General features: G+C 36.5%; 1 protein-coding gene across 1 annotated transcript in view; it reads right to left on the bottom strand.

Moving 5' to 3' along the window:
- Nucleotides 1-27,262, bottom strand: part of LOC125916784 (zinc finger and BTB domain-containing protein 44) — a 60,870-nt gene that overhangs the window by 20,923 nt on the left and 12,685 nt on the right. The window contains exon 2 of the mRNA XM_049623076.1: nucleotides 176-1,249. Coding sequence (XP_049479033.1) covers nucleotides 176-1,193 — 1,018 coding nt within the window. The 5' untranslated portion in view covers nucleotides 1,194-1,249. The remainder of the gene's footprint in view (nucleotides 1-175; nucleotides 1,250-27,262) is intronic.

Here is a 27,262-nt window from a genome sequence, read left to right as displayed (position 1 = left end):
GAATTATTTTCAATGCAAAATATACCAGTTTTTAAAGATCCAGTTAGTGTTTTATTCTTTTTAATGTTTCCTACAGGATCCAGCACAAAACTTTGATCTAAAAGATACTTAAAAATGCTCATATTGACTTGAAAAACACAGAAAAACATCATGAAACACACAGAAGACATTATACCTATAGAGGAAGACTGTGGACTAATCAGAAGGTCTTCTTGGACTTGTTCGCTTCCCGGCACTGTCTGCTGATCACTCAGTGAACTCTGAGATGCACTGACAGGCTGAGACACTTCCTCATGGACTTCCTCATCACTTAACCTTTCTACTTTGACCCGGACATCTTCTTCGGTACCCAGTGGCAAGGCAGTTTTTGTGCTCTCACAAGTCACATAATCAGCCATTCTTCTACCTGTCTCAGATGGGCCGGGTAATTCTAAAGTCCGGGTATTTTCTACCTGTTTAGACTTATCAGGCTGAATCCTTCGATCAATTCCAAAAGGAAAAGTCCAGGGAAAAGCTAAAGAAGAGTCAACTGGTTGATTTCTATTTTCTGAGTAGGAAGCTGAAGAATTCAATACCTGGGGAGAACTTGTCTGCGTGCTACACTTCACAGGACTTTCAGGAGACATAACAATGTAGCTTTTGCGCTTTCTCCGGGATTCTCGGCAGACAGGAATGGTTCTTTCTACCACACTGCACTCTGAAGACACAGGAGAAATACTTCCATCTCGGGAAGTAAAATTGCAGTTTGAGTTATTTTCTTGTCCAGCATCTAGACCCTTTTCTGATTGGCTGTTGGGTGTATTCCATAAAATGCTTGATTTCATGAACTCTGAGCAGGTGCTAGCAACACTGAACATTTGCATATAGCTGGCTGCAGCTAGAACATCAATGATATTTTCTGTGTTAATTGACAGAGTGGCTGTGTACGCATATTCTAAAAGGGGTATAAAGCCAGTTACTGTAACATGATGCAAATCCAACACATTCTTGTTCTCATCCTCTGCTTGGCCTACAAGTTTGGTGCGAAAGAAATCACTGCAAGCTGCTAGTACCACCTTATGTGCCCGGAAGATTTTGTCCTGGACACGAATAGTGATATCACAAAAATGTCCATCATTTCGCAGCATATTTAGCTTTCCAAGCATTTCCTGGCTGTGGGAAGAGGAGCTATGAGTAAATGTTTTCACACCCATCTTTTCCTTCCTCTTCTACAGATGCTCTTCAAGGATGCAAATGAATCAGAAATGTCCTAAAAAATATATAAAATAAGCATTAATTGATAGTTTAGTGGTTGAAATAGAAGGTGGCTTACTTTATTTTCATGTAGCCACTGTGTTAAATAAAAAAGCTGAAGGATGGTAGTGAGAAAGTTCAAGGTAGAGAATATATTATTTTCTCTAACATTCCCCCAAACTCTCCTATCAGTGGAGTCTGTGAGCTAATGTTTAAAGGAGCTGGATAGTTTTAAATAATAATAGTTTGTATATAAGACAATTAAAGAGTGTTTTCTATATGTCAGACACTGTTCTAAATGCTTCACATTTGATAATTTAGTTGATTGTCATCTCTCTGTCAAGAAGTACATCATTACCCCTGTTTAACAGAAAAAGGTTAACTATCTTGCTAAAGTCAGAAAGTTATTAAGTGGCAGAGCCAGGATTCAAATCCAGACAGGCTGGTTCCACAGCTTACCCTCTTAACATCAATGCTATATATATACTGCCTCTCTTAGGCTATGAAGTGAATAAATATAGGTGGTTAAGACTTCAAGTTTTAGAATGTGATAGGTCTGGATTCTTTCCCCAACAATTCCTCCATGGTTATTACAGGATTAAATGAAACAATATATACTGTGGTTAGCACAGCATTTGGCACTTTGTGAATGCTCAACAAATGAAACCAGTTATTATTGTTGTATTATTTATATTACTAATACATTAATAATTTATTTATATTACCAATACAATGAAACAACCTTTCTGGAAGTAAATTTATTTTAAAAAATGGTTAGAAATCAATCAGTTGATTGGATTTTCCCTTAAAAAAAGAAGTTAGTTTTGCCTTGACAAGATTTCACATTTATTTACTAAAAATACAAAAAACTGATACTCTCAAATAGTTTTAAATTAGCACATCTAATAACGCTTCAGTTTTTACAGCACTTTCTCCCTAACCTCTTTTTACACCCTCTATGTGAAGTCAGGAAGGCTTATATTATCCCCTTAGTAAAGATAAGAAAGCTAATGCTCAGAAAAGTTATGTGACCAATGAATGACAACCAAAGCGACGATCTGGATCCTCTGACTCTTAGATCACAGTACTTTTCCAGTGTAAAAAAATATCAACAATGTACATCAGTCATTTTATCTGTGATAAATAACTTTTTTTTTTTTACTGTTAGTACTAAATAAATGCAAAACAAAGCCAACTTGGAGAAATACTTATTGTAAGTTGTCTCTAGATAAAAGAAGATTTCAAATGCTTCAAAAATACAACCATCAATTTTAAAAGATGCTAGAGATGATGAATCTTTAATGGACCTGGAAAAATGTTTGCTTCTGAGTATTACATGAATGCACAATTACTGACATAGAGTGAACACTCAATAGTAGTTATTATATATTTAGTGAAAAACGTGATGAAAGAGTATTTGTATCTATGCCACACACACAACGCAAGAGAACATGAGGTCTTAACCTGAGATTCATGAGTTCCCTAAAGGAACTGTATACAGATCCTTCTGAAACTGTATACAGAATAAAGTATCATATTCAAATGGAATGTTCATCATCTTCAAAGGAATCATTGGTAGGAGTATGGATATTTATTCCCTCTGGTTTTATTTTTTTTTTGCACATTAAAAAAATTTTTCTTAAAAAAAAAACCAAAAAACAAAACTCCATCATACTGCTACAAAACCAGGGTTTCAGGTACTCTTGGTTAAAACTACGAAGTCATACAGAGTAGGTCTACTTTTTCCTTCCCCTTGAAAAAGCCTTCAAAAATGAAGATGGCAATCACATTCCATTCTTTCCTATGATTTCTCTTCTTCAAAGATCCCTAGTCCCTTTAAATGCTCCTTAAAATTTGCTTGCTCTCCTTGCTGTCAACAATCTTCACTTTTTAATGTTCCTTTAAGACTGGTTCCCAAGGGGGTGCCTGGGTGGCTCAGTCGGTTGAGCGTCCAACTCTTGATTTCAGCTCAAGTCATAACCCCAGGGTCACGGGATCAAGCCCTGCGTTGGGCTCTGTGCTGGGCATGAAGCCCGCTTAAGATTTTCTCTCCCTCTGTCCCTCCCTAGCTCTCTCTCTCTCAGGAAAAAAAAAAAAAAAAAAAAAAAGTGGTTTTCAGAACTGTACACAATATGGCAGGTATGGTAGGATTATAACTGAGCATAACTTTACTATTTTTACCTCCTTGTTTTGGGCACAAGTATTAGTAAGACTGAATCAGGATTCTAATAGTCAAATTATAACCAATTTTATTCACATTATTGAAACCTTAATAGTGGATTCAAGAGATGTGAGACACTTTATTACATGAAGGGAGGTACACAAGTACAAATAAAACACTGTCTTTGACCTCAATAAGCTAACAGGCCTCATGAAAAAGACATGTTCCTAACCAAGGTACAAAAGGTGTGCAGCATACACCAGTGAAAGCAACAAATGAAATAATTCTGAATGTACAAGGTAGAAGAGGCATCACTGAGGATAGGGCCTAATGAAAGTAGAATTCTTCCAGGTGATAAAGCATTTGAAAGGAGTTCCAGGCTATCATGGGATCACACAGTGATCTCAATGACTGCCCACCATCATGATGTGCCTCCCTGTGCAATCTATGCATTGTATTGGAAAACGTTAATGGGCACCGTATGACATTCTAAATGTGAGCATGCACCTGATACTAATATAACACTGTATGTCAACTATACTGGAATTAAAATAAAACGTTTTAAAAAAATGTGAGCATGCAGAAGGCAATGTCAGTTCAAACATCAAACAATTCCATAAACATCCCTTTGAATGTTCTATGCAGATAAATGTGTATGTGAAGGAGAAAAAAGAAAAGAAAAAACCTAAAGCTTTCCAGTTGAATAAATATAAGGCCACTGAATATTCTAACATGGGAAGACAAAAGGTTCAATCTGAGACTCTTTCTTGTCTGATAACAGAAAGGATAAAAGTCATAAAGCCCTTTGTCAAGATAGCCAGGCAAGGCCACTGAAGTAATTATCTGACCATTATCAAAGATGAGTTCAAATACAAATCTACTTTATACACCATTCCCAAAGTCAAATAACCACGACACACTAAGCAGCTAAAACTGGTCTAAGCAAACCACTGTTTAATGTTTAACATACTTGCTGATTTCTCTCATAGGAATGAAATGGAGAGAAAGAAAATGGGAAGACTATATATAAAGTTTTTCTTTGATTTGCTGAACTATAGTAAACTGCCTTCTTTAAAAGCCTGGCTATAAAGAGTGCTTGGTTTGATTGGGATCATGTGGTTCAGGGAGGAAAGCACATGCCTTCAGAGCAAGTGACATAGTCTTAATCCAGGGACTATCTGCATGAACAAAGATGTCGAAGGCAGAGAATTAAATGGCATTTGGAGAGCATGTGCACGGGGGTCTTAAAATGAAACCATTTCAATCTTGGTTTGGGTAGAGGCCTCAGATACTGCTGGCCAAAGTGAGATGCAAGTCTACCTATGCAATAAGGTAGTAGAAAACAGTCTTTCAACTTTGAGTTATATTCACCTACAATGTTCAAAGAGTTAAATGTTACAAAAGGATTTTTGCAGACAGTCATCAGTGTGCTTTGAGTTCCAAACCCCATCCTACTCCCTCCTACTCTTCTGCAAGGCAAATGGGTTGAGACATGTTTGCTCTTTGTCTTCGGTCTATGGAAAATGTATGTCACACTTGAAACAAATCTAAAGGGTAGAAGTCTGATTTAAAGTCTGGCCAAGACTAGGAAGTATGCTTATCATCACCCAACAGTATATAAAAGCAATACAGTAGAGTGGTTGAGAAGGGACTATGGAGCCAGAGTGCTGGGTTTGCATCCTGGCACTGCCTTTATGTTCAGTAGGCTGGTGACCTTAGGCAAGTCACTAACCTGTGCTTTTAACTTCTTCAACAGTAAAAAAAGGATAACAGAATCCACCTCAGAGATTTCTGAGGATTAACTGGTCTAATATATGTACAGTCCCTAGCAGAAAATAAATGTTGTATTAAATATTAGTTGCTGCTGCTGCTTTTACTACTATTAAAGATCTTTTATTCTTACTCAACCCTTGCCTCTCTCAACCTGAAGAGGCCAGAAACCAGTTAGCAAATGAAAAGGAATAAAAGGACAAAGAGGAGAAAAACCGAAAGAAAAAGGAAGTCAAACAAACCTCACATTTCACTATAGGCCTATGGTACAACTGAGGTGGGAAAGGAGGGAATCCTTTAACTCGAGTTAAGTTTATTCGTTCTTGAAAATAGTCAATTCCTGAAAATAACCAGAAAAGACTTGTCCTTCAAGGAGCCGAAGGAAGAACCTAACACCACAGAATACACTTAAATGGACAATGGAAGACAAAAATAAAATGGATTATGAGTAGCTTCCACAAGTTATGCTTGTTCAATGTAATGGTTACACATATAAACTACAAAGCCTGATATAGCTAGCTGTATGGGAAGAGAGGAAGATGAAGATTAGACTGGGAAATGCCTTGTATACCATGCATTTATGATATGCATCTCCCAATACATGTCTGTGGAAACTGAGTCTCACGATAAATTCTATAATAAAAAAATGACATGGACTAACATATTTTGGAGATACTGCAATATCATATATTGTGACAAAACTTATGATAAAACGACACTATTTGAAAAAGTCATCCATAATATGGATACTTTGGAAGCCAGAGAGTATAACCTGAAATTTTTATCAATTACGTAATTCTTTTAAAGAAACTTCTCATTTTCCCGTGTGTATATGTATATGAATATGTATGTAGTTATAGATTAAGAGCTCATTCAAAATTCTTGAATAAAATATTACTTAATTCCAATTTATACTAATGTAGAATTCATGCAGCACTTAAAAGTAATAAAATGTACTTGTGTAATAGTTTGCAATTTGAACTAGTAATTCAGAAATAGTTTCCTTCCTGCCCACCCCTCCCTTTTATTCCAAATCCCTGATGAATAGCATACATGCTTATGAAAGCAGTAAGCAGTAGTTGCTAAATCCTATGTGGTCATTTTGCAGTTGGGTTGAAATGTTTTTGACAAATAAGGTATATAGCCTAGTTGTAGAAAAAAAAAAGGTTTAAGTTAGACAAATCTTAGGTTTTGAATGCTGACTCTTCCAATTGTAAGTAAGGAATTAAATCTCAGTCAAGTTACTTCATCTCTCTATTCTTGTTTGCTCATATGTAAAAGGAATAATGGAAATCACACTTCCAAGACAGTCAAGAGGATTAAATTAGCACAATTCCTGGTATTAAGTAAGCATCCAATACATGTTAGTTACTATTATTACCTCCAGAAAAAGTCAGAATAGAAGTGAAATGGAGATCAAATTTCATGTCTACTCTATTTATGACACAGATCATATCTTGAATTATGTTTATTTTGATTTAGAGATTGGCTGATAAAAATTATCAGTGGATTTGAGATTAAAATGGAGTAGCTCTTAGCATATAAAGTGAGATGGCTGCCTAAAATGATAAAAGAAAAAGTGATGAAGACTGCTGATCTTGAAACTAATTTGGGAAGATGGGAAAACTTAATATTTAATAAGAATTTGCATGTTTAAATATTGACACATTTAAAACTGGACACTACCTCTCCCAATGATACTAACAAGGTTTTCATTATGTGAAAACTGAGCTAATTTCATTTCATTCCTATATCCTAATTAAAACCAATCAAAGAAAGAAGGTTACGGAAAGGGACACTGATTTTAAGATGCCTCTAAGAAAAGGAATATCCAGCTGGAAATATATGAAGTTGTCTATACCAGGTGACTATCTACTCTGTAGCAGATGTTAACAGTAGGAGCTTATATGACGTAAAATGATAATCCGATTTTACAGAGGAAATTGAGACTTGGGATATTGCTTTGCTCAAGGCACTTATGTTTGTTTATGACACTGCTAAGGACCTAATGAGATCTTATTCAATAGGTATGAGTAGCCATTGGGGAGTAGTATAGTTATATCTACATTTTTTTTTGGTTATTCTGATGGCAATTCAGAGGGTAGATTTGAGGGTAGCTATCGTTAACAGTATGAGTATATGATAAAATAAAGCACCGAGGATAGAGAAAATACATCTAAGAAATATTTGGGAGGCAAAACAACCTAGGCATGATTTCCTATCAGGGATCAGGTAGGGGAGTAGCTAGGAGAGAAGAATCTGACTCTAGGCCTACGACATGGGGGTGACTGAGCGGATGGTGTTTTCACCCAACAAGATAGAGAATGAAAGAAGAATGGTTTTGGTAGGGATTAATGATGAACGGAAAGAGTATTTTGGTTTTAGACATACTAAATTTGAAAAACTTTTGAGAGGAATATTTGTATAAATTTATATATGAAATTGCCCATTCTGATCTGGAGTTCAGGGAAGAGGTTAGGGCTGGACCTATGTAAGTCACTGATGAATCTCATTCTATTGATTTTGTTAGAACTAAAGACATCTAAAGAACATGTAGGCAAGAATGTGAAGGCAAGCTGTGAGAAGCTTGGGGCAGGCAGAACAAAAGGATTTAGTGAAAACACTTTATGGTATCTAATTTATTTTTTGATCCTGTCTAGTATCTAGCATAATATACACAGAAGTGTCTTTGAAATATGTGAATGGATAGATTTTATTTCTATCTGGTCTGGCTATATAAAGTACTGTATCTATATGTATTTATTATCAAGGGTCGAAGGTAAATAAAAAGTTGCAATTAGAATTTATAAAACCTTAAATTTGAATTAAAAGCATCAGTATGAACTCATAATGAATACCTCTAGCACCTAGACTGGCTTCCAAATTCCATTTCCCACTAAAAAGAATCATGGTTCTTTAGAGAAATGGCTGATTGCATTTCTGGGCCAGTAAATGTCTACCTGGAACATCTTAACAGACAGCAAAGAGGCTTTTAAAGATAGCTTCTTTAATAAACACATGAAACAGGTTTAGATTCATGAGCTCATCTAACACTAGAAACAAAAGCAAAGCTAATTTGTCACCTTTAAAAGATGCTATTGAAACAAATAATTATTTTGAAAACTGGTTTTAAAAAACAGGAAAGAATAAGGCATTTATCCTGGCTTTTCAATACAAATGGTATTTTTGGATAATCAAACAATATGAAAGGAGGCTTCTCTTTAGAAATGTTCCAGCTAATAAATGAAGGAATATCAGAAGTATAAGATAACCATTTTGCAACCCCCACCCCCAAATGAAGAGGTATTGATCAATGGTTTACAACTTGACAAAGGCAGTAAAAAAGACTGAACAAAACTTTAAACCCAACTATCAATTCACAAGAAATACAGCGGTGACAGGAACATGTTAAACTATACCACTGCAATGCAAACAGCAAAATCTAGATTATGAGAAACTCCATAGGACAAAAAACTTGTTTTTTAAAACTAATAAATAGCAAGGCGAAAAAAAGACATAAAGAGGGAACTAAAATAGGGAACTTGTAGATTAAAAGAGACTTAAAAGATTTTATGAATCAATCACACTGTGCAGAAGTATCTTATTTGAAACAAATGAACAATAATAAATTTATGAGATAACTGGAAAGTTGTTTTTACTGATATCAAGAAATTATTAATATGTAACATGACTATATATTTTATAAAACAGCTTCAGACATAATTCGCATCCCATACAATTCACCCTTTTAAAAGTGTTTAAATTCAAAGATTTTTTTAGTATGCTGACATTTTGAGTCTAGCCATCCTAGTGGGTGTGAAGTGGTATTTCATTGTGGTTTTGATTTGCATTTCCCGGATAACTAATGATGTCAGGCGTCTTTCCATGTGCTTATTGGCTATTTGTATAACCTCTGGAGGAATGTCTATTCAGATGCTTTGTCCATTTTTAACCTGGGTTATTCGTTGTCATCTTACTGAACTGTAATGTGAAAGTTCTTATATACTCTACATACAAGTTGCTTATCAGACATAGGGTTTACATACATTTTCTCTCATTCTGTGGGTTGTCATTTCACTTTCTTGACAGTGTCCTTTGAAGCACAAAAGTTTTAAATTTTGATGAAGCAGAACATCTATTTTTTCCTTTTGTTGCTTGCACTTTTGGTGTCATATTTGAGAATCCTTTGTCAAATCCAACATCATGAGTATTTACCCTTATGTCTTCTTATAGTTTTACTTCTTACAGTTAGGTCTTTGATTTTTGAGTTATTTTTTTTTTTTAACATGTGGTATGAAGTTCAACCTCATTCTTTGTATGTGGCTCTCCAGCTGTCACAGCACAATTTCTTAAAAAGACTATTTTCCCCCACTGAATGGTCTTGGCACCCTTGTTGAAAATCAGTTAAGCACAGATGTATGGGTTTATACCTGGATTCTCGATTCTATTCTATTGTTTTGTTTTGAATTTTTTTAAATGTTTATTTATTTTTGAGAGAGACAGAGACAGAATGAGAGTAGGTTAGGGGCAGGGTGAGAGGCAGACACAGAATCTGAAGCATGCTCCAGGCTCTGAGCTATCAGCACAGAGCCTGGCGAGGGGCTCGAACTCACGAGCTGTGAGATCATGACCTGAGCTGAAGTCCGACGCTCAACCGACTGAGCCACCCAGATGCCCCTATTTTCCATTGTTCTATATGTCTATCTTTATACCAGTAAAATGCTTTGGTCACTGTTGCTTTGTAGTCCCTCTGAAATCAGGAAACGTGAGTCCTCTGAATTTGTCCTTTTGCAGTATTGCTTTGCCTATTCTGGATTCCTTGCAGCTACAAAATATGAATTTTAGAATCAGGTTGTCAATCTCTACAAAGAGTCAGGTGGGACTGTGCTCAATTTGTAAATCGGTTTGGGGAGTAATGTCATCTTTACAACATTGAGTCTTTCAATCCATGAACATGGGGTATTTTTCTATATATTTAGACTATCTTTAATTTCTTTCAAAAATATTTTGGGGTGCCTGAGTGGCTCAGCTGGTTAAGCGTCTGACTTCGGCTCAGATCATGATCTCATGGTTTGTGAGTTTGAGCCCTGTGTCAAGCTCTGCGCTGACAGCTCAGAATCTGGAGCCTGCTTCAGTTTCTGTGTCTCCCTCTCTGCCCCTCCCCCGGTCATGAGGTCTCTTTCAAAAATGAATAAACATTAAAAAAAAAAAAGTTTTACATTTCCTTTGTTAAATTTATTCCAAGTATTCTTTTTGATGCTACTGTGAATGGAACAGTATTCTTAATTTCATTTTTGAGGGTTCATTGTTCATAGTATTACTTTATAATTTTTATTATTTTCTAGGTTTAGTTTGCTCTTTTTCCAGTGTCTTCAGGTGGAAGGTTGGTTTTTAACTTGAGATCTTCCTTCTCTCTTAATATAGGCATTCACAGTTATACGTGTGCATCTAAGCTCTGCTACTACTGCATATAAATTTCCACACGTTGTATCTTTATTTTCATTTACCTCAGAATGTTTTCTGATTTCCTGTTTGATTTCTTCTGTGACCCACTGGTTCTTTAGGAGTGTGTTGTTTTATTTTCACATATTTTTGAGTTTCCGAAACATTTTCCTGCTATTATTGATTTCTAATTTCATGCCATTCGATTCTCAGAACATACTTTGCATTATCTCAACCTTTCAAAATTTATTGGTTTATGACCTAGCCTGTGGTCTACAATTGGAGAATGTTCCATATGCTATATGAGAATGTGTTCTACTCTTGTTGCTGGGTGTATGTAATGTTCTGTAACTGTTCTATAGATGTCTTCTAGGTCTAGCTGGTTTATAGTGCTTATTTCCTGGTGATTCTGTCTAGCTATACACTACTGAAAGCAGTATATTGAAGTCTTCAACTACTAATGTTGAATTATCTGTTCCTCTCTTCATTTCTATCCATTTTTGTTATACATATTTGGGTACTGTAATTATTTTCCTGATAAAATGACCCTTTTATCCTAAAATGTCTCTAGCAACTTTTTGTAGAAGTCTATTTGGTCTGTTGTTGGTACCACCAGGTCAGCTTTCTTGTAGTTGCTGTTTGCATGACATATCTTTTGCTATCCCTTTTTACTTTCAATTTATATCTATCTTTGAATCTAAAATGTATGTCCTGTAGACAGCATATAGCTAGCTCATGTTTTTTATTCCAGTTTGATATCTGCTTTTTGACTGTTTAATTCATTCATATTTAATATTATTGACATACTGGGTTTATGTGTGCCATTCTACTTTGTTTCTGTATGTTTTGTCTTTTTTGTTCCATTATTCTTCCTGTAGTGCTTTCTTCTGCATTAAGTGAACATTTTCTAATATAGAACTTTAATCTCTTCCACAATTTTCCACTATTTTTTTTGTTATATTTTCAGTAGTTGCTCAAAAATTTACCATAGAAACCTTAAACTTATCAGAATCAGCTTCAGATTTTTACTAGAATAATGCTAGTGACATACAAAACATTACTCATATATAATTCTATTCACTTCCCTCTTTTATAGTATTCTTTATATATATCTATAAATATTACAAACACATGGTTATGATTATTACTTTACCATCTGTAGTCATTTGTATATCCCAATAAAGCTTTGCTCCCACCTACCATTTTTGTGCTGTTACTGGCAAATATATTCCATGTTATAGGCCCAACATTATACTATATACGTATTTTATAACTTGCTTTTTAAATCAGTTATGAGGAGAAAAATATTCATTTCTACTGTTTTTTATAATTACATATCTACCTATATCAGTGCCCTTTTTTTTTTTTTTTTTTTTTTTTTTGCATGCATGCATGCATGCGTTCAAATTACCATCTGGGGTCATTTGCTTTCAGCCTTAGGTTTTCTTTTAGTATTCCTTGTAAGACAAGACTGCCAGTAAGAAGTTCAGTTTTTATCTCTTTGGTAAAATATTTTGCTTTTCATTTTAGAAAGACAATATAGAATTCTTGGTTGACAGTTTCCTTCTTTGAAGGACACATTGAGTGTATTTTCCAACTGTTTCCTGGCCTCCACTTTTTCCTAGGAAGTCATCCGTTAACCTGAGGGAGGGTTCCATTACAGAGCTGTTTTCTCTTGCTGCTTTCTAGATTTTCTCCTTTTCTTTGACTTTCAGCATTTTTATTATAATGTGTCAGTTTATAGGTCTTTTTGCATTTTTCTTACTTGGGAGTTCACAGAGTTTCCTGGATGTATAGATTACATTCTTCAAGAAATTTGGGATGTTTTCTGCCATTATTTCTTTGAATTTTTTTTTTTTTTCTGTTCCTCACCCCTCTCTCTAGTTCTTCTAGTATTCCCATTTATACATATGTTGGTGTGCTAGATGGTGTCCCAGATTTTTCTGAGACTATTCACTTTTATCTTTTTTTCTCTCTGTTCTTTGGTTTGTATAATCTCTACTGAGCTATGTTCAAGTTTCCTAAATCTTTTTCCTGCCAGATAATAGCAAAAAAATAATAATAATAAATTTTTTTTAAACTTCAGTTACTGTACTTTTCAATTCCAAAATTTCCATTTTGCTCTTTTTCACAGTTTCTATTTAATATTGGTATTCTCTATTTAATGCAAAATTGTCACTATACATTCCTTTACATCTTCAACCATTATTTCCTTTAGTTCTGTGAACACACTTATAAATGGCTACGTTGGAGTCTTTCTCTGTTATATCTGACATCTGGTCTGTTATAGGCACAGGCAGTTTTTGTGTTGCCTGCTTTCCCCCCAGTGTTTGGGTCATAATTTATTTCTCTGCATGTTTTACAATTTTTTTGTTGGAAACAGGACAAATCCAACAATATATTGTAAGCAACTCCAGTTACTGTTCCCTCACCCCACTTCCTGATATTTATTATTGATATCTGCTTTATTTTTTAGTGACTAGCTAGATTTTTTAAAGTGACCTCTATTCTGCCACCCCAATACCCACAGTGTTAATCCTGAGGTCACTCCTCAGGGAGGTGCATCTTTGGATATGTCCACAGTTACCAGACTTACAGTGATATCAGTAGGGCTCTTTTCCCTTACCACACTCAGATGTTAAATTCCACTAATTGCTCTGTTGTTTTTCAACAGTGACCTGGGGCATAAATTGCTCTATAAATTAATCCAAACCAATTATGGCTCCTTTGAGGGAACAGCTTCTGAGATCCTTGATTTGATATTTGTTGTGACCATAGGTCGTCTTATTCTTTTGGTTCTCTCCTGCAGACCATCCAGCAGTCTAGGCTGTAGGTTGACTAAATACAGTCTTTTCCCAATTGCCTTTCAACACAACTACTGTTCTTGACAGCACCTGTAATTTTGAAGTTCTACACACTGTGTTTCAAATGAAGTCAGTTGTTTTGAGAAGAGATGAGGAACTGTTTCATGGTCTGCTTCTCCTCCCAGGCAAAATCTCTGAGATGAGTTCTGGAGCAGAGGATGGAGATAACGGCAAGCTCCTCTCTCAGCAATACCCCTGCTCTAGGTGTTGAGTGCTTGGTGAAGGGGGAATAATAATTGGTGGTCTTCTAGTTTGACTTGTCTGTTAAGGAACCATCACTTCATGAGCTGAGACAAGGATGACTGGGGTCCCAGTATTCTCAGTTGTGCCAAAGGTTCCATAAGTGGGGCATGGGTGAAAAAAAAGGAGGCCCAACTCATCAAACTTCACTCATTGTTACATTCATTGTAAACAGCCTAAACATACCAATTAAAAGACAGAGGACTATCAGATTGGATTGAAAAAAGACAGAAAGATGGAAAATTATCCAAATACACTATTTCTACAAGTTTCTACTAAGAAACACATTTCAAGTATATTTTAGGTGGTATGAGAAGTGAGATGATTCGTTTTCTGAAATACCAAATAAAAGCTGTGCTGTCTAGAAATATGTATGAGCACCCCCCCCCCCCCCCCCCGCCCTCTCTGCACAATGGAGTCCCAAACCCTAAGACACTTCACTTCCTGACACTTCACTTTTCCCTGTCTTCCATTTCACGGGTTTATTTTTTGCGGGCTTTGCAATGAGCCTGTGCCAAAGAACTGAAGTTTCTGCATCACCTTAAGGAATGTACATTTGTTCCAATCAGACTACTTTTTGGCCTTAAATAAGCATAGGTGACTTCTGGATAAGGCTGTAACTTTTGTGGTACTCAGCCAATGAGGAATCAGGGGAGGGATGTTAGGAGATAAACTGCCTGCTGTAACTGACCTGAGTGTGCCTGTCCATCAGACACCTGCTCTTGCAAGAACATTGATTAAAGCCTCACTTCACGCTGCTCCAAGTCTCCATGTCCCTCCTTGATTGGAGCAGTGGACTTATGTCTCACAGTGGGTAAAAGGAAACATAAACCGATCAATAGAATATACTAATCAATACTGAAATACTACCATATACTAATAAAAAAAAATACTACCATATACAAATCAATTGTCCAGACTATGCTAAGCCCCACATTAGCAAACTAGAACTTAGCTAAGTTTCTGTGCTTGGCTCTTCCAGAAAAGTAAAGCCTAGGCTAACCAATAGCACTTGCCTGCTCAGCACAACCTGCCTCCAAGACTTTCCTTTGCTCCATAAAAGGAAAGTAACCCGGCTTTAACCAATCAACAAATGCCTACCATAAATTCCTCGTTCCTACTCATGTAGTCTCTAAAACCTTCCCACTTAGTACAATACTCTGGAGCTCCACTCTGTCTCTATAATAGATGCTGCCCAATTCATGAAACACTGAATAAAGCCAACCAGATCTTTTCACAAGTTATGATTGTTGGATTTTTTCTTTAACACACTACAGATATAAAAAAGAGAATACTATGAACAGCTGTACACACATAAATTCAAAAATAAAGACAGACCAATTCCTGAGATAACTACACATAAAATTCAACCAAGATGAAAGAGATAACCTAAACAGTCTTATAAATGTTATAGAAATTGAACTGAGAATTAAAACCCTCCTAAAGAAGAAATCTTCAGGCCCAAATGGTTTTACTAGAGAATTCCATAAAACATTTAAAGAAGTTAACACCAATCATACACTCTCTTCCAGAAAATGAAAGAGAACACCACTAATTTTTTAAGTCCAGACTTACTCAGATACCAAAGCCAAAGTCTGTACAAAAAAGAAAACTACAGAACAATACCCTTTGTGAACCTAGATGTGAATCCTCAAACATATATTAGCAAATCAAATCTACCAATACAAAAATAAAAATAAAATACCACAATCAAGTGGGGTTTATCTTAGGATTACAAAGCTGGTTCAGTATTAAAAAAAAAAAAATCAATTTAATCAGTCATATTCACAGTCTAAAGAAGAAATACTACATGATAATTTTAACTGATACAGAAAACGCATTTGAAAAAATTCAGAATCCCTTTATGATAAACTCTTAACAAACTAGGAATGTAAGGGAACTTCTTTAACTTGATAAAAAGCATTATAAAAAAACCTACAGGTAACAGCATACTTACCAGATAAAGACTGGATACTTTCCCCCAAAGATAAAAAAAAAAAAAAAGGCAAGAAAAAGAACCAGAAGGAGGAGTGTGTATGTGTGTGTGTGTGTGTATGGAAGGAAAAAAATAAAACTGTTTCTATGCTGATGTGATTATCTACACCTAAGGAATCTTAAAAGAAAAAAAAAAAAAACCTCCTAGAATTAGTAAATGACAGGATACAAGGTCAACAGGAAAAAGTCAATTGTATTTTGATACAGTACCAAGAAAATAGATTATGGTTGCTGAGGTCTGGAGGGTGGGGGAAATTTGAGGGTGATGGCTAAAGGGTTCAAGTTTTTTGGGGGTAATGAAAATATTCTAAAATTGATCGTGGTGACGGATGTACAAATCAGTGAACATACTAAAAAGTCACTAAATTCTGACACTTTAAATGGTGAATAGCATGTGTGGTATGCTAATTTTAAAACCATTATAAAATATAACTGAAAATAAAAAATTTGTCAAGAGAGAAGTTGAACAGGAGAATGAAGAAAACGGGAAAGAATCAGTAAACTTGAGGAAAGAATAAAAATTACTCAATTTGGACAGAAAGCAAATAGACTTAAAAAATGAAGGGAAACCAGGGCCTAGGAACTATATAAAAAAAGATCATTCATATCCTTAGAGTCCTGAAAGAAGAGAACAGAGAAGATGGGGCTGAAAAACTATTCCTCTCCCCACACAAAAGAGGTTGAAAACTTCCCAAATTTGGCAAAAACCCTAAACCTAGAGATTTGAAAATCCAAAGAAGATATATCCAAAGAAATCCATGCTTAGATTTATCACGATCAAACTGTTGGAAACTAAAAACAAAGGAAAAATCTTGAAAGCAGCAAGACAGGAATGAATGACTCTTTACTTATTAGGGGAAAACAATTCAAATAACAGAAAATTTTTCATAAAAACTCATGAGCCCAGATGGAAGTGGCACAACACTTTGCAAGTATTCAAAGGATCTGTCACTCAAGAATCCTATATCCAGTGAAAATATCCCTTAGTAATGAAGGGGAAATCTAGACATTTTCAGATGAATGAAAAGTAGAGAATTTGCTGCCAGCGGATCTACCCAAAAAGAATGGGTATAGATCTTGAAATGGGAAGAATGATAGAAAAAAATACAGGCAATAATCCTTCCTCTCCTCTAACTTTTCTACATTATGTTTGACATAACTGAAGCAAAATTTATAACACTGTTTGATGTGGTTCTCCGAGTATATAGAGAAAATACTTAAGACAATTATAAACTAGAGAGGGTAAAGGGACTTTAAAAGGAGGTAAGCCTTCTATACTTCATTCCAACTAGTCAAATGTTGACATCAGTACACTGTGAGATGTTATTCATATATAATGCAATACCCATGGTTAATTCAAAATAACCTATACAAAGAGATATACTAAAAATACTATGGATAAATCAAAATGGAATTCTCAAAAAGGTAAAAGCAATACACAGGAAGGGAGGAGAAAGAAAACAGGGAAACAAAGAACAGAGAGAACAAAAATAAAGAGGACAGACTTAAGCCTGAATGTATCAGTAATTTCACTGAATAGTCCAAACAAAACCAATTAAAAATGAGCTGGGCGCCTGGGTGGTTTTGTCAGTTAAGCGTCTGACTCTTGATTTTGGCTCATGTTGTGAGATCGAGCCCTGCATTGGGCTCTTTGCTAGGCATGGAGTCTGCTTGAGATTCTCTCTCTCTCCCTCTGCCACTCCCCTACTGGTGCATGCATGCGCACATACTCTCTCTCTCTCTCTAAAAAACAAGAAAATAAATAAATGAGCCAACTACATGCTATCCATAAGAAATTCACTTCAAATATAATGATATAGGTGAGCTGAAAGTAAGAGGATGAGAAAATATAAAACTCTACTTCTATGAAGTAGCTACTAGCCACATGTGGTTATCTTAAGATTAAATAAAATTAATTTAAGTAAAATTAAATACAAACTCATGTGCCTGCCACAATTCAACTAGTATATGTATATAAAAAAGCAGTTTTATTATATTGGTAATGTGCCCACATTACTGTATTTAGAAAGTTTTCTAGAACTATTATAAACTAAAATGCCTACATCATCTATGTTATTTTAACAGCAGTTAATTAAGGTTTCTTTTTCACTGTGGCAAAATATACATAAAATTTACTATTTTAACCATTTTTAAGTATATAGCTCAGTGGCATTAGGTATATTCCTGTTGTTGTACAACTATCATCACTACCCATCTCTAGAACTTTTTCATCATCCTGTACTGTAAGTCGCACTCATTAAACAATAACTCCTTATTCTCCATCCCCTACTCCCAGCCCCTGGTAACCGTACTTCTACTTTCTGTCTCCATGAATTTGACTACTTTAGGTACCTCATATAAATGGAATCATCCAGTATCTGTCCTTATGTGACTGGCTTATTTTGCTTAGCATAATGTCTTCAAGGTTCATCCATGCTGTAGCAGGTATCAATTTTCGTCTTTTTAAAAGGCTGTACGGGTGCGTCAGTTAAGTCGGGCACTCAGTTAAGTGTCTGACTTCGGCTCAGGTCACGATCTCGCGGTCCGTGGGTTCGAGCCCTGCGTCGGGCTCTGGGCTGACAGCTCGGAGCCTGGAGCCTGCTTCGGATTCTGTGTCTCCCTCTCTCTCTGCCCCTCACCTGTTTGCTCACTCGCTCTTTCTCTCTCCCTCTCTCAAAAATAAAAACATTAAAAAAAATTTTAAATGCTGCATAATATTCCATTGTATGTATATACCATATTTTCTTTATTCATTTGTTGATGGACAGTTAATTTGTTTCCAGGGGTTTTAAATCCCTACTTAACTAATGAAAGCAATGTTTACTCCAAATTCAAAGAATATTCAAGCAGAGAGGAATCCTGGAGGTCATCTAATTTCACAGCCTTCTAATGTTATCACAATCATGAAGTTCTGTTATTTCACTGTATCATCTTGAGTAAGGGTGGCTACTGCTTTAAACTGTTCATACTTCTCTTTTCCAAGTTAGCAATTATCATCAGTATTTTAATTAATTTATGTAATTGTGACACACATGACAGATGTTCATATGTGTGATACACCTCCATGGGCAAACCCAGATTTTTAAAAAATATTGTGTATAATGTATATATAACAAAATTTGCCCTTCTAACCATATTTTTCCCATGTTTATTTGAGAGAGAAAGAGATAGCACAAGCAGGAAGGGGCAGAGAGAGAGGGAGAGAGAATCCCAAGCAGGTTGTGTGCTATCAGCGCAGAGTCTCACAAAGGGCTTGATCTCACAAACCACGAGATCATAACCTGTGCCAAAATTAAAAGCCGGACACTTAACTGACTGAGCCACCAAGGTGCCCGGCCCTTCCAACCATTTTTAAATGTACAGTTCAGTGTCATTAAGTACATTCACACTGCTGTGCAACGAGCACAATTACCTGTTTCCAAAACTTTTTCCACTGGCAAGGCCAGATTTTGATGACATACAAAAGGGCTGCAGGGAACAAAGGCCAGTAGCATCACAGACTTTATTTTGGGATGATATTCCCAAACAGATTTTACAAATTATGTAAGAAATAAGTTCATCTATTTAAATATATCAAAAACTTCATTTTTATATAAATAAAATTGAGGAGTATGTTCGATCTCACTTATAAAAATTAAGCTCTTACAATAAGAAATCTTGATTTTTTTTTTTTTTCCTGACTCTCTTCACAGATAATATTTAAAAAGGCAAGCACAGAGGCGCCTGGGAGGCTCAGTCAGTAAAGCTTCCGACTCTTGATTTCAGCTCAGGTCATGATCTCACAGTCCATGGGATCAAGACCCACGTTGGGTTCCATGCTAACAGCGTGGAGAGCCTGCTTGGGATTCTCTCTTTGCCCCTCCACTTCCACCCCACCCCTGGCTCATGTGCACTCTCCTCTCTCAAAGTAAGTAAACATTAAAAAAAAAGGGGGGGGGAGGTGTTCCTGGGTGGTTCAGTCGGTTAAGCTCCGAATTTAGGCTCAGGTCAGATCTCACAGTTTGTGAGTTTGAGCCCTGTGTCAGGCTCTGCTGATAGCTCAGAGCCTGCAGCCTGCTTTGGATTCTGTGTCTCCCTCTCTCTTTGCCCCTCCCCCACGCGCTCTCTCTCCCTCTCTCTCAAAAATAAACGTTAAAAAAAAAAAAAGGCAAGCACTTATGTAGGTAAAATTTATAGAATTACACTGTATATTATGTTACTGCAAATTTTTTCACTGCATCATCTCTTGCTTATAGGCAATATGGATGTATACACTTTTCTTACTCATCATTCTCATTAAAAATTTATTCATGGATTGGGGCACCTGGGTGGCTCAGTCGGTAAGCATCCCACTTTGGCTCAGGTCATGATCTTGAGGTTTGTGGGCTCAAGCCCGGCTCAGAGCCTAAAGCTTGCTTCAGATCTGTGTCTCCCTCTGTCTCTGCCTCTCCCCGACTTGTGCTCTCTCTCAAAAATAAAACATTTAAAAGAATTTACTCATGGATAAAATAAAACTGAAGTAACTATAATAATCACACATGAATAATTCGTAATTGTCACAACCACCTTAGTAAAAGTTCTTTACACAGGATGGGGCAATAAAGCCATGGAAGCTCCATTTCTTAAGCTCTAGCTTTAACTCTCAATGGATAAAAAATCTATCACAAAACCTCTGGTAAGATCTGCTACTTTGAGGACCCTGACTAAAGTTGGTCAAGAACAGAACCTGTATCAACTCTGGAGATTATCAGTCTTTGTAGACAGACTATGGAGAAACAATGTGTTTTGATACAGTCACTACTATATTGTCTTCAGAGGAACCATATGCCAGACAGGTCTGACTCTGGGACTGAGAGTTTTCACTCTTCTATACCATAGATATTATTCGTGGCCTAAACATTATCTTAGAAGTTAAAGAGGTAGCTCAGTTGGGTAAGTGTCTGACTCTTGATTTTGGCTCTGGTCATGATCTCACAGTTGGTGGAACTAAGCCCTGTGTCGGGCTCTGAGCTGAGCGTGGAGCCTGCTTGGGATTCTCCCTCTCCCTCTGCTCGCATGCCGAGGCCCTCTCTCAAAATAAAAAAAACATTTAAAAAATTGTTTAAGAAAGCCCAGAAGGGTTAACCAAGTCAATAACTTAATGGAAAATGGAAGCAGAACCGAGATTACTTGGTTCTTGGGAGTCTACTGTTTTGTACAAAATCAGTTAAAAACAGAACTTGGAGCCAGTATTACTAAATTGTGACAAGTACTCTTTCCATTGCTTTGGTAATAGTGTAAGAATAATTGTTTCCACACAGGAACAATTGTTCTTATTAGAATAAAATTTTTATCTTACTACTTCTAGAACTCACATTCAATCTGTTCAAATTAGTAATGAACTATCCTGAAAGTGACCAACTGCTTTTATACAACTAAAAAAGCCAGACTCAGGTGGGAAAAAGTTAAGACTCATTGCAGTAAAATATCTTTCTAAATCGTCAAACTGATACAATGTCAAATTCTATAACAAAACAATGTCTGAAAAAAAACAAAAACAAAAACAAAAACAAGAACTGCTGTTGAGCCAGAATTGTGAAAGCTGAATCTTAGTCGTAATATTTGTTGTAAAACACTATGGAGAGAAAAAAAAGTGTGAAAATACCAAACATTAGCCTATTCTGATGATCTGAATGTCCAGGGAAAATACATCTATCTACAGTTACAACTTTTCAATGTATAGGGGCACCTGGGTGGCTCAGTCAGTTGAGCATCCGACTTAGGCTCAGGTCATGACCTTGAAGTTCATGAATTCAAGCCCCGCATCGGGTTTGCTGCTGTCAGCCTGTTGGCACAGAGCCTGCTTCGGATCCTCCTCCTCCCCCGCTTGGGCTCTCCCCAAAATAAATATTTAAAAAACAACTTTTTAATCCATAAATATAAAAATCGACAATAAAGTTTTTTAAAAACACTATTAGCTTTAATTTTTTAACGAACTTACTAGCTCAAATCTTCCTAATAAACCATATATATATATATATATATATACACACACACACACACACACACACACACACACACACACACATACCTCACATCATAACTCAATTTCTACTGAGGCTTTGAATTCTAGATATGCCCTGTCTCTTTTAACTACAAACATTGTTATAAGGATGTATGTTCAATCTTTTGACACAGCACTATGTATTAATTAAAAGAATTATAGTTTTTCACATTGCCCCAACCCGGTAACAAATTTCTCCACCTCAGATATAGTTAAGCTTTATTAATTTCACTATACTTGTTACCAATTAATATTCTAATGTTGCCTGGAGACAGCATGTATACTAAGAAGCTTTGTAGTTCAGACAGATCTAGATCTTAATCAGGATTAAATGAGCATATGGAAAGCACACAATGCCTAGCACACAGTATGTACACAATATGGAACAGAACTGAGTAATAGATGAACTATCCTTACTGATAGATCTTTGACTCTGTCAACTCTGGCTGAATTCCTGAACTTCAATTCTGGGTCTCTAATGACCAGCTAAAGCACTAGACAATTACTTCTGAATGTGTTTGCCATGTTTCAAATTCACCATCCAAAACTGAACTTAAATTCTCAACTGATATTTCATGGAGAATTTCTAATTTTGTTAATGATGGGTACTTTGAATTGCCCAGTCACCCAGAGCTTAAAATCTAGTCTTCATTTTTGAGTCACCCCCTCGCCTCCTGTTAAAACCTGGAAATCTTCTCTCAGCTACCATCCCTTCACAGGCAAATTCAGAAAAATTACAGATACTTCCCTACTAATCAACTTTTATTGATAAATCAAAGTCATACTCAGGAGCAAGACTGTTAAATATGCCTACTTCCAAGAGATGATATAAAATGGTCCTGCATGGTCATTTAAGTCTTTGCTCTCTTGTTTGCTCTCTCCATGCTTCATTTTGAAGTGTTTATGGATATTGTTAAATCCAGCAAAGTCAATAAACACCAAAAACCAGAAGAACGTTGAAAGTGTTGACAAACAGGTAATGGGGGAGGTGTGTGGGGGTGGGGTGGGAGGGGGGCACCTAGTTGGCTCAGTTAGTAGACCATGAGACACTCGATCCTGAAACTGTTAAGTCTGATCTCCACATTGTGTATAGAGATTACTTGGGGGGAAAAAAAAACTAAACTAAAAAAATTATATCTTAATATAATTAATTTAATTATACCTTAATATCTTAATACTGTTATAAAACCATTTTGATGTTGTAAACCCTCTGAAAGGTTCTGAGGATTCCCAGGAGAGTCCCCACACCACACTACCCACTACTTTAATGTTTAATGTTAAATCAAGAAATGGTTAGAAATTTGCAGACAAGAACTTAAAGACTAAGCAAGATGAATGGGCTGCTTAAACTCTGACCAAGCCCAGAAAAAGTTGGTTCCTTATCTTCAAATCTGCACATCAAAAGGTACTAAAATCTTGGGGCCCCAGGGTGGCTCATTTGGTTAAGCGTCTGATGTCTCTGATGTCGGCTCAGGTCAGGATTTTGAGTTCAAGCCCTGCATCAGGCTATCTGCTGTCAGTATGGAGCCCTCCTCGGATCCCCCCAACTACCCAAAATAAATAAAAACTTAAAAAAAAAAAGTACTAAAATCCACTGTCACTTAAGACCATCATAGAGGAGTGTGTGTGTGTGTGTGTGTGTGTGTGTGTGTGCACGTGCGCACATGTGTATACACATGCTATCTGCTTCAACAAATTTGCAATGTAGATGTAATAGCTCTATTTAGGTCAAAGATAGTCAAGGAAAATGTTTACCTGGCTAAGAGGAATAGAACCTGCTGGAGTCCCAGGAGTTAGAGCTGCTTATTTGAACAGCAACAACAATAAACAAGCACAGAAAACTAGCCAGCTAGGTGTTTTCATCCCTGAATTTAAAGCCTAGAATTACGGGGGCCATCTTGGAACCATAAGGAGAGATACAGCCTAAGGATAGCAAAGCAAAAAGTTGAGAACGTGGGTTCTTAATGAGGTCATTGAATTGCTGAATAACCAACTCTGAAACTATCTTACTCCAGGATTTCTTGTTTTGTTTTTGTGTGAAATAATAAATGTCCTCAATGTTTAAGTCACTTGATTCAGGTTTTCTGACCCCAAAATGAATATTCATATACAGATGTACTTCAACAGGTCCAACTGAATTCATCATCGTTCCTCACGTATGTGAGGACTTCCTCTTGAAGTTCTCTGGCCAATGAGACCACCAATACAAAAGCAAAAGACCTGGGAGTCATCTATGACTTAAAAAGGTCACTCTCCCCAATACGTCTGCGTCCTAATCCCTGGAGTTTGCAAAAGTTACTATTATGGCAAAGACTTTACAGGTATGGTTAAGTATCTTAAGGAGATTGCCTGGAATATCCAGGTAGGCCCTAAATACAAACATTAGCATTCTTATAAAAGAGAGATAAAAGGAAATCTGACACCCATCGGAGAAGGTGATGTGAAGATGGAGCAGAAATTAGAGTATTGTGGCCACAAGCCATAGAGTGCCTGCAGCCACCAGAAGCTGGAAGAGGCAAGGAACAGATTTGCCCCTAGAGCCATATGGAAGCCACTCCGTAGGAGTGGGTACCCGCCAATACCTTGATTTCATGGCAGTGATAGTGATTTTGAACTTCTGGGCTCCAAAACTGTGAGAGAATACATTTGTTACTTTGTTATTATTATTAAAAAAATTTTTTTAATGTTTTTTATTTGAGCGACAGACAGAATCCCAAGCAGGCTCTATGCCACCAGCACAGAGCCCAATGCAGGGCTCGATCCCACAAACTGCAAGATCATGACCTGAGCTGAAACCAAGAGTCTGATGCTTAACTGACTGAGCCACCCAGGGGCCCCTTATTATTTTTTAAAAATGTTTATTTTGAGAGAGAAAGGGGGGGGGCGGGGCAGAAAAGAGGGAGAGAATCCCAAGCAGGCTTCACACTGTCAGTGCAGAACCCAATGAGGGGCCTGAACCCAGGAACTGTGAGATCATGACCTGAGCTGAAATCAGGAGTCAGATACTCAACCAACTGAGCCATGTAGGTACCCCCTCCTTTGTTACTTTAAGCCTTCCACTTTGTGATATTTATTACAACAGACACAGGAAACAAATACAACTTTTATCTTTCCCTTTTCTTCCTAACATAGACTTGGTCTCTAAAACCGATCTCAAATCCATCCTTTCCTTCCTTTCTTCATTAGTCATTGCTTTGGACTACTCAAACATTCTGACTGGTCTCCTTGCCTTTAGCCTCACCAACCTCAAATTAATCCTTCACCATTATTCAAATATTCTCTAATATAATCATCATGGGGCACCTGGGTGGCTCAGTAGGTTAAGCGCTGGACTTCGGCTCAGGTCATGACCTCACAGTTCATGGGTTCGAGCCCCGCCTCGGGCTCTGTGCTGACAGCTCAGAGCCTGCTTTGGTTTCTGTGTCTCTCTCTCTGCCCCTCTTCCACTTACACACACTCTCTCTCTCAAAAATAAACATTAAAAATTTTTTTTCTAAATATAATCGTCTGAGTCCAGCACTTACTACCTCATGCCTTATCACACAAAACAACTCTTTTTTCTTAAATTCTCATTTCAGAACATTTTTTTTTAAGTTTATTTATTTTAAGAGAGAGAATGCAAGAGAATGTGAGTGGAAGAGGAACAGAGAGAGAGAGGGAGAGAAAGGATCCCAAGCAAGCTCCGTACTGTCGGCACAGAGCTTGATGCGGGGCTCAATCCCACCAACTGTAAGATAATGACCTGAGCTGAAATCGAGAGTTGAACATTTAACTGACTGAGCAACCTCAGGGCCCCATTACACAAAACTAAACAGTACACTTTGTTCTTTTCAGCACTTTCATATACATTTGATATTGATTTCAATATACAAAACCCTTGAGATAAGGCAGATTATCCTCTTCCCATTAAATTGGTGAGGAAACTGAAGCTGAGAAGAACTGACTTATTCAAAATCATAGGGCTAATAAACAAAATCATATCCTGATGCTAATATTTCTTACTGTTTCATATTCTCTTCACTCTACATTTTTAGATGCTTTAGGCTGTTATCTTTCCCTTTCTACTCTCCAATATTAACTATTTGCTCCAAACTGATTTTGACTCATTCTCCAATTATATATAATTTCCACTTCTATATGTTTCATCCCTTTTTGGAATTCCCTCCTCATTGCTCTCAACAGGTCAAATACTATTTTATTTGCTCTTCCTTCTACCCTAGATTATCAGCAATACCTCTCATTAGTATGTCACTTTTTATTTTCTATTTTAAAGTTTTTATTGATTGACTTAGAGAGACCAACCGTGAGCAGGGGAGGGGCAGAGAGAAAGGAGGCAGAGAGAGAATTCCAAGCAGGCTCCACACTGTCAGCCCGACTTGGGGCTTGAACTCACTAAAACTGTGAGATCATAACCTGAGGCAAAACCAAGAGCCAGACGCTCAACTGACTGAGCCACCCAGGTGCCTCTGTATGTCACTTTTTAGATTACAATATGCTTTCAAATATATTTTCTTTGGATCTTAAAGACCTTCTGAAGTAGATAAGGAAAACTCTTTAAAGAAAAATAATATCAGAGAAAATAAGTGGCCTAACAGGGGCTTAAAATCAGAAACTCTGACTTTAATTACATCCTGTCCTTACTTTATTATTAAGCTATGATGCCTTTCCCTCCATCTAACTCCTGCAGTATTTTCTGTCTTGACCACTAATTTGGCAGTTTATATAATACCAATTTAGGTTTACCAGGGATTATACTCTGTCTCCTCTCCAAGGACAATTCCAATATATTTATGAAATCAATCATACCCGTGTTCTTTAAAAATCATTTCATAAGTGCTTGAGCTAGAACTGCTGTACAATAAACTGTATAATACAGTGTATAATTTGATCAGTTTTAACATATATCATCACTACGATCAAGATACGGAAAATTTCCATGACCCCCAGACATTTGTGCCTCTTTGCAATTTCTCCCTCCTACTCCTCTCAGGAACTAATGATTTGCTTTTCATTTTAGATTAGCTACATTTTCTAGAATTTTATATTAATAGAATTATATAATATAGACTTTCTTATTTATCTGGCTTCTTTCACTGGGTATAATTATTGAGATTCATCCATGTTGTTAGGCTCAAGAATCTGGCTTTTTATTACTGAGTGCTGTTCTATTTGTATAGATATACCAGAATCTGTTTATCATTTAACTGTTGACAGACGTTTGAGTTATTTCCAGTTTGAGGCTATTACAAATAAAGCTGTTATGAACATTTGTGTAAAATCTTCATGTGGACATTACATGGAGGTTCTTAATAATTTCTTTTTCTATACCATTCACATATTATCTTCTTTCTAGTAACACTAATTATAGTGCAGTGATTTTCACTGGGCATCCCTTTATGGCCACAAAAGGATCATTGCTCTACCTCAGTAGCTTACGTATAATAGATGATCAACTGTTTACAGATCTTGCTGTCTTATAGATCCACATGCTACTTAAGAGACTGAGGTTGTGTGCATTCTATAAATGCCTAACAG

This window comes from Panthera uncia, unplaced genomic scaffold, assembly GCF_023721935.1.
Source record: "Panthera uncia isolate 11264 unplaced genomic scaffold, Puncia_PCG_1.0 HiC_scaffold_115, whole genome shotgun sequence".
Classification (NCBI taxonomy): Eukaryota; Metazoa; Chordata; class Mammalia; order Carnivora; family Felidae; genus Panthera; species Panthera uncia.
This window is presented reverse-complemented; position numbering and strand designations above follow the sequence as displayed.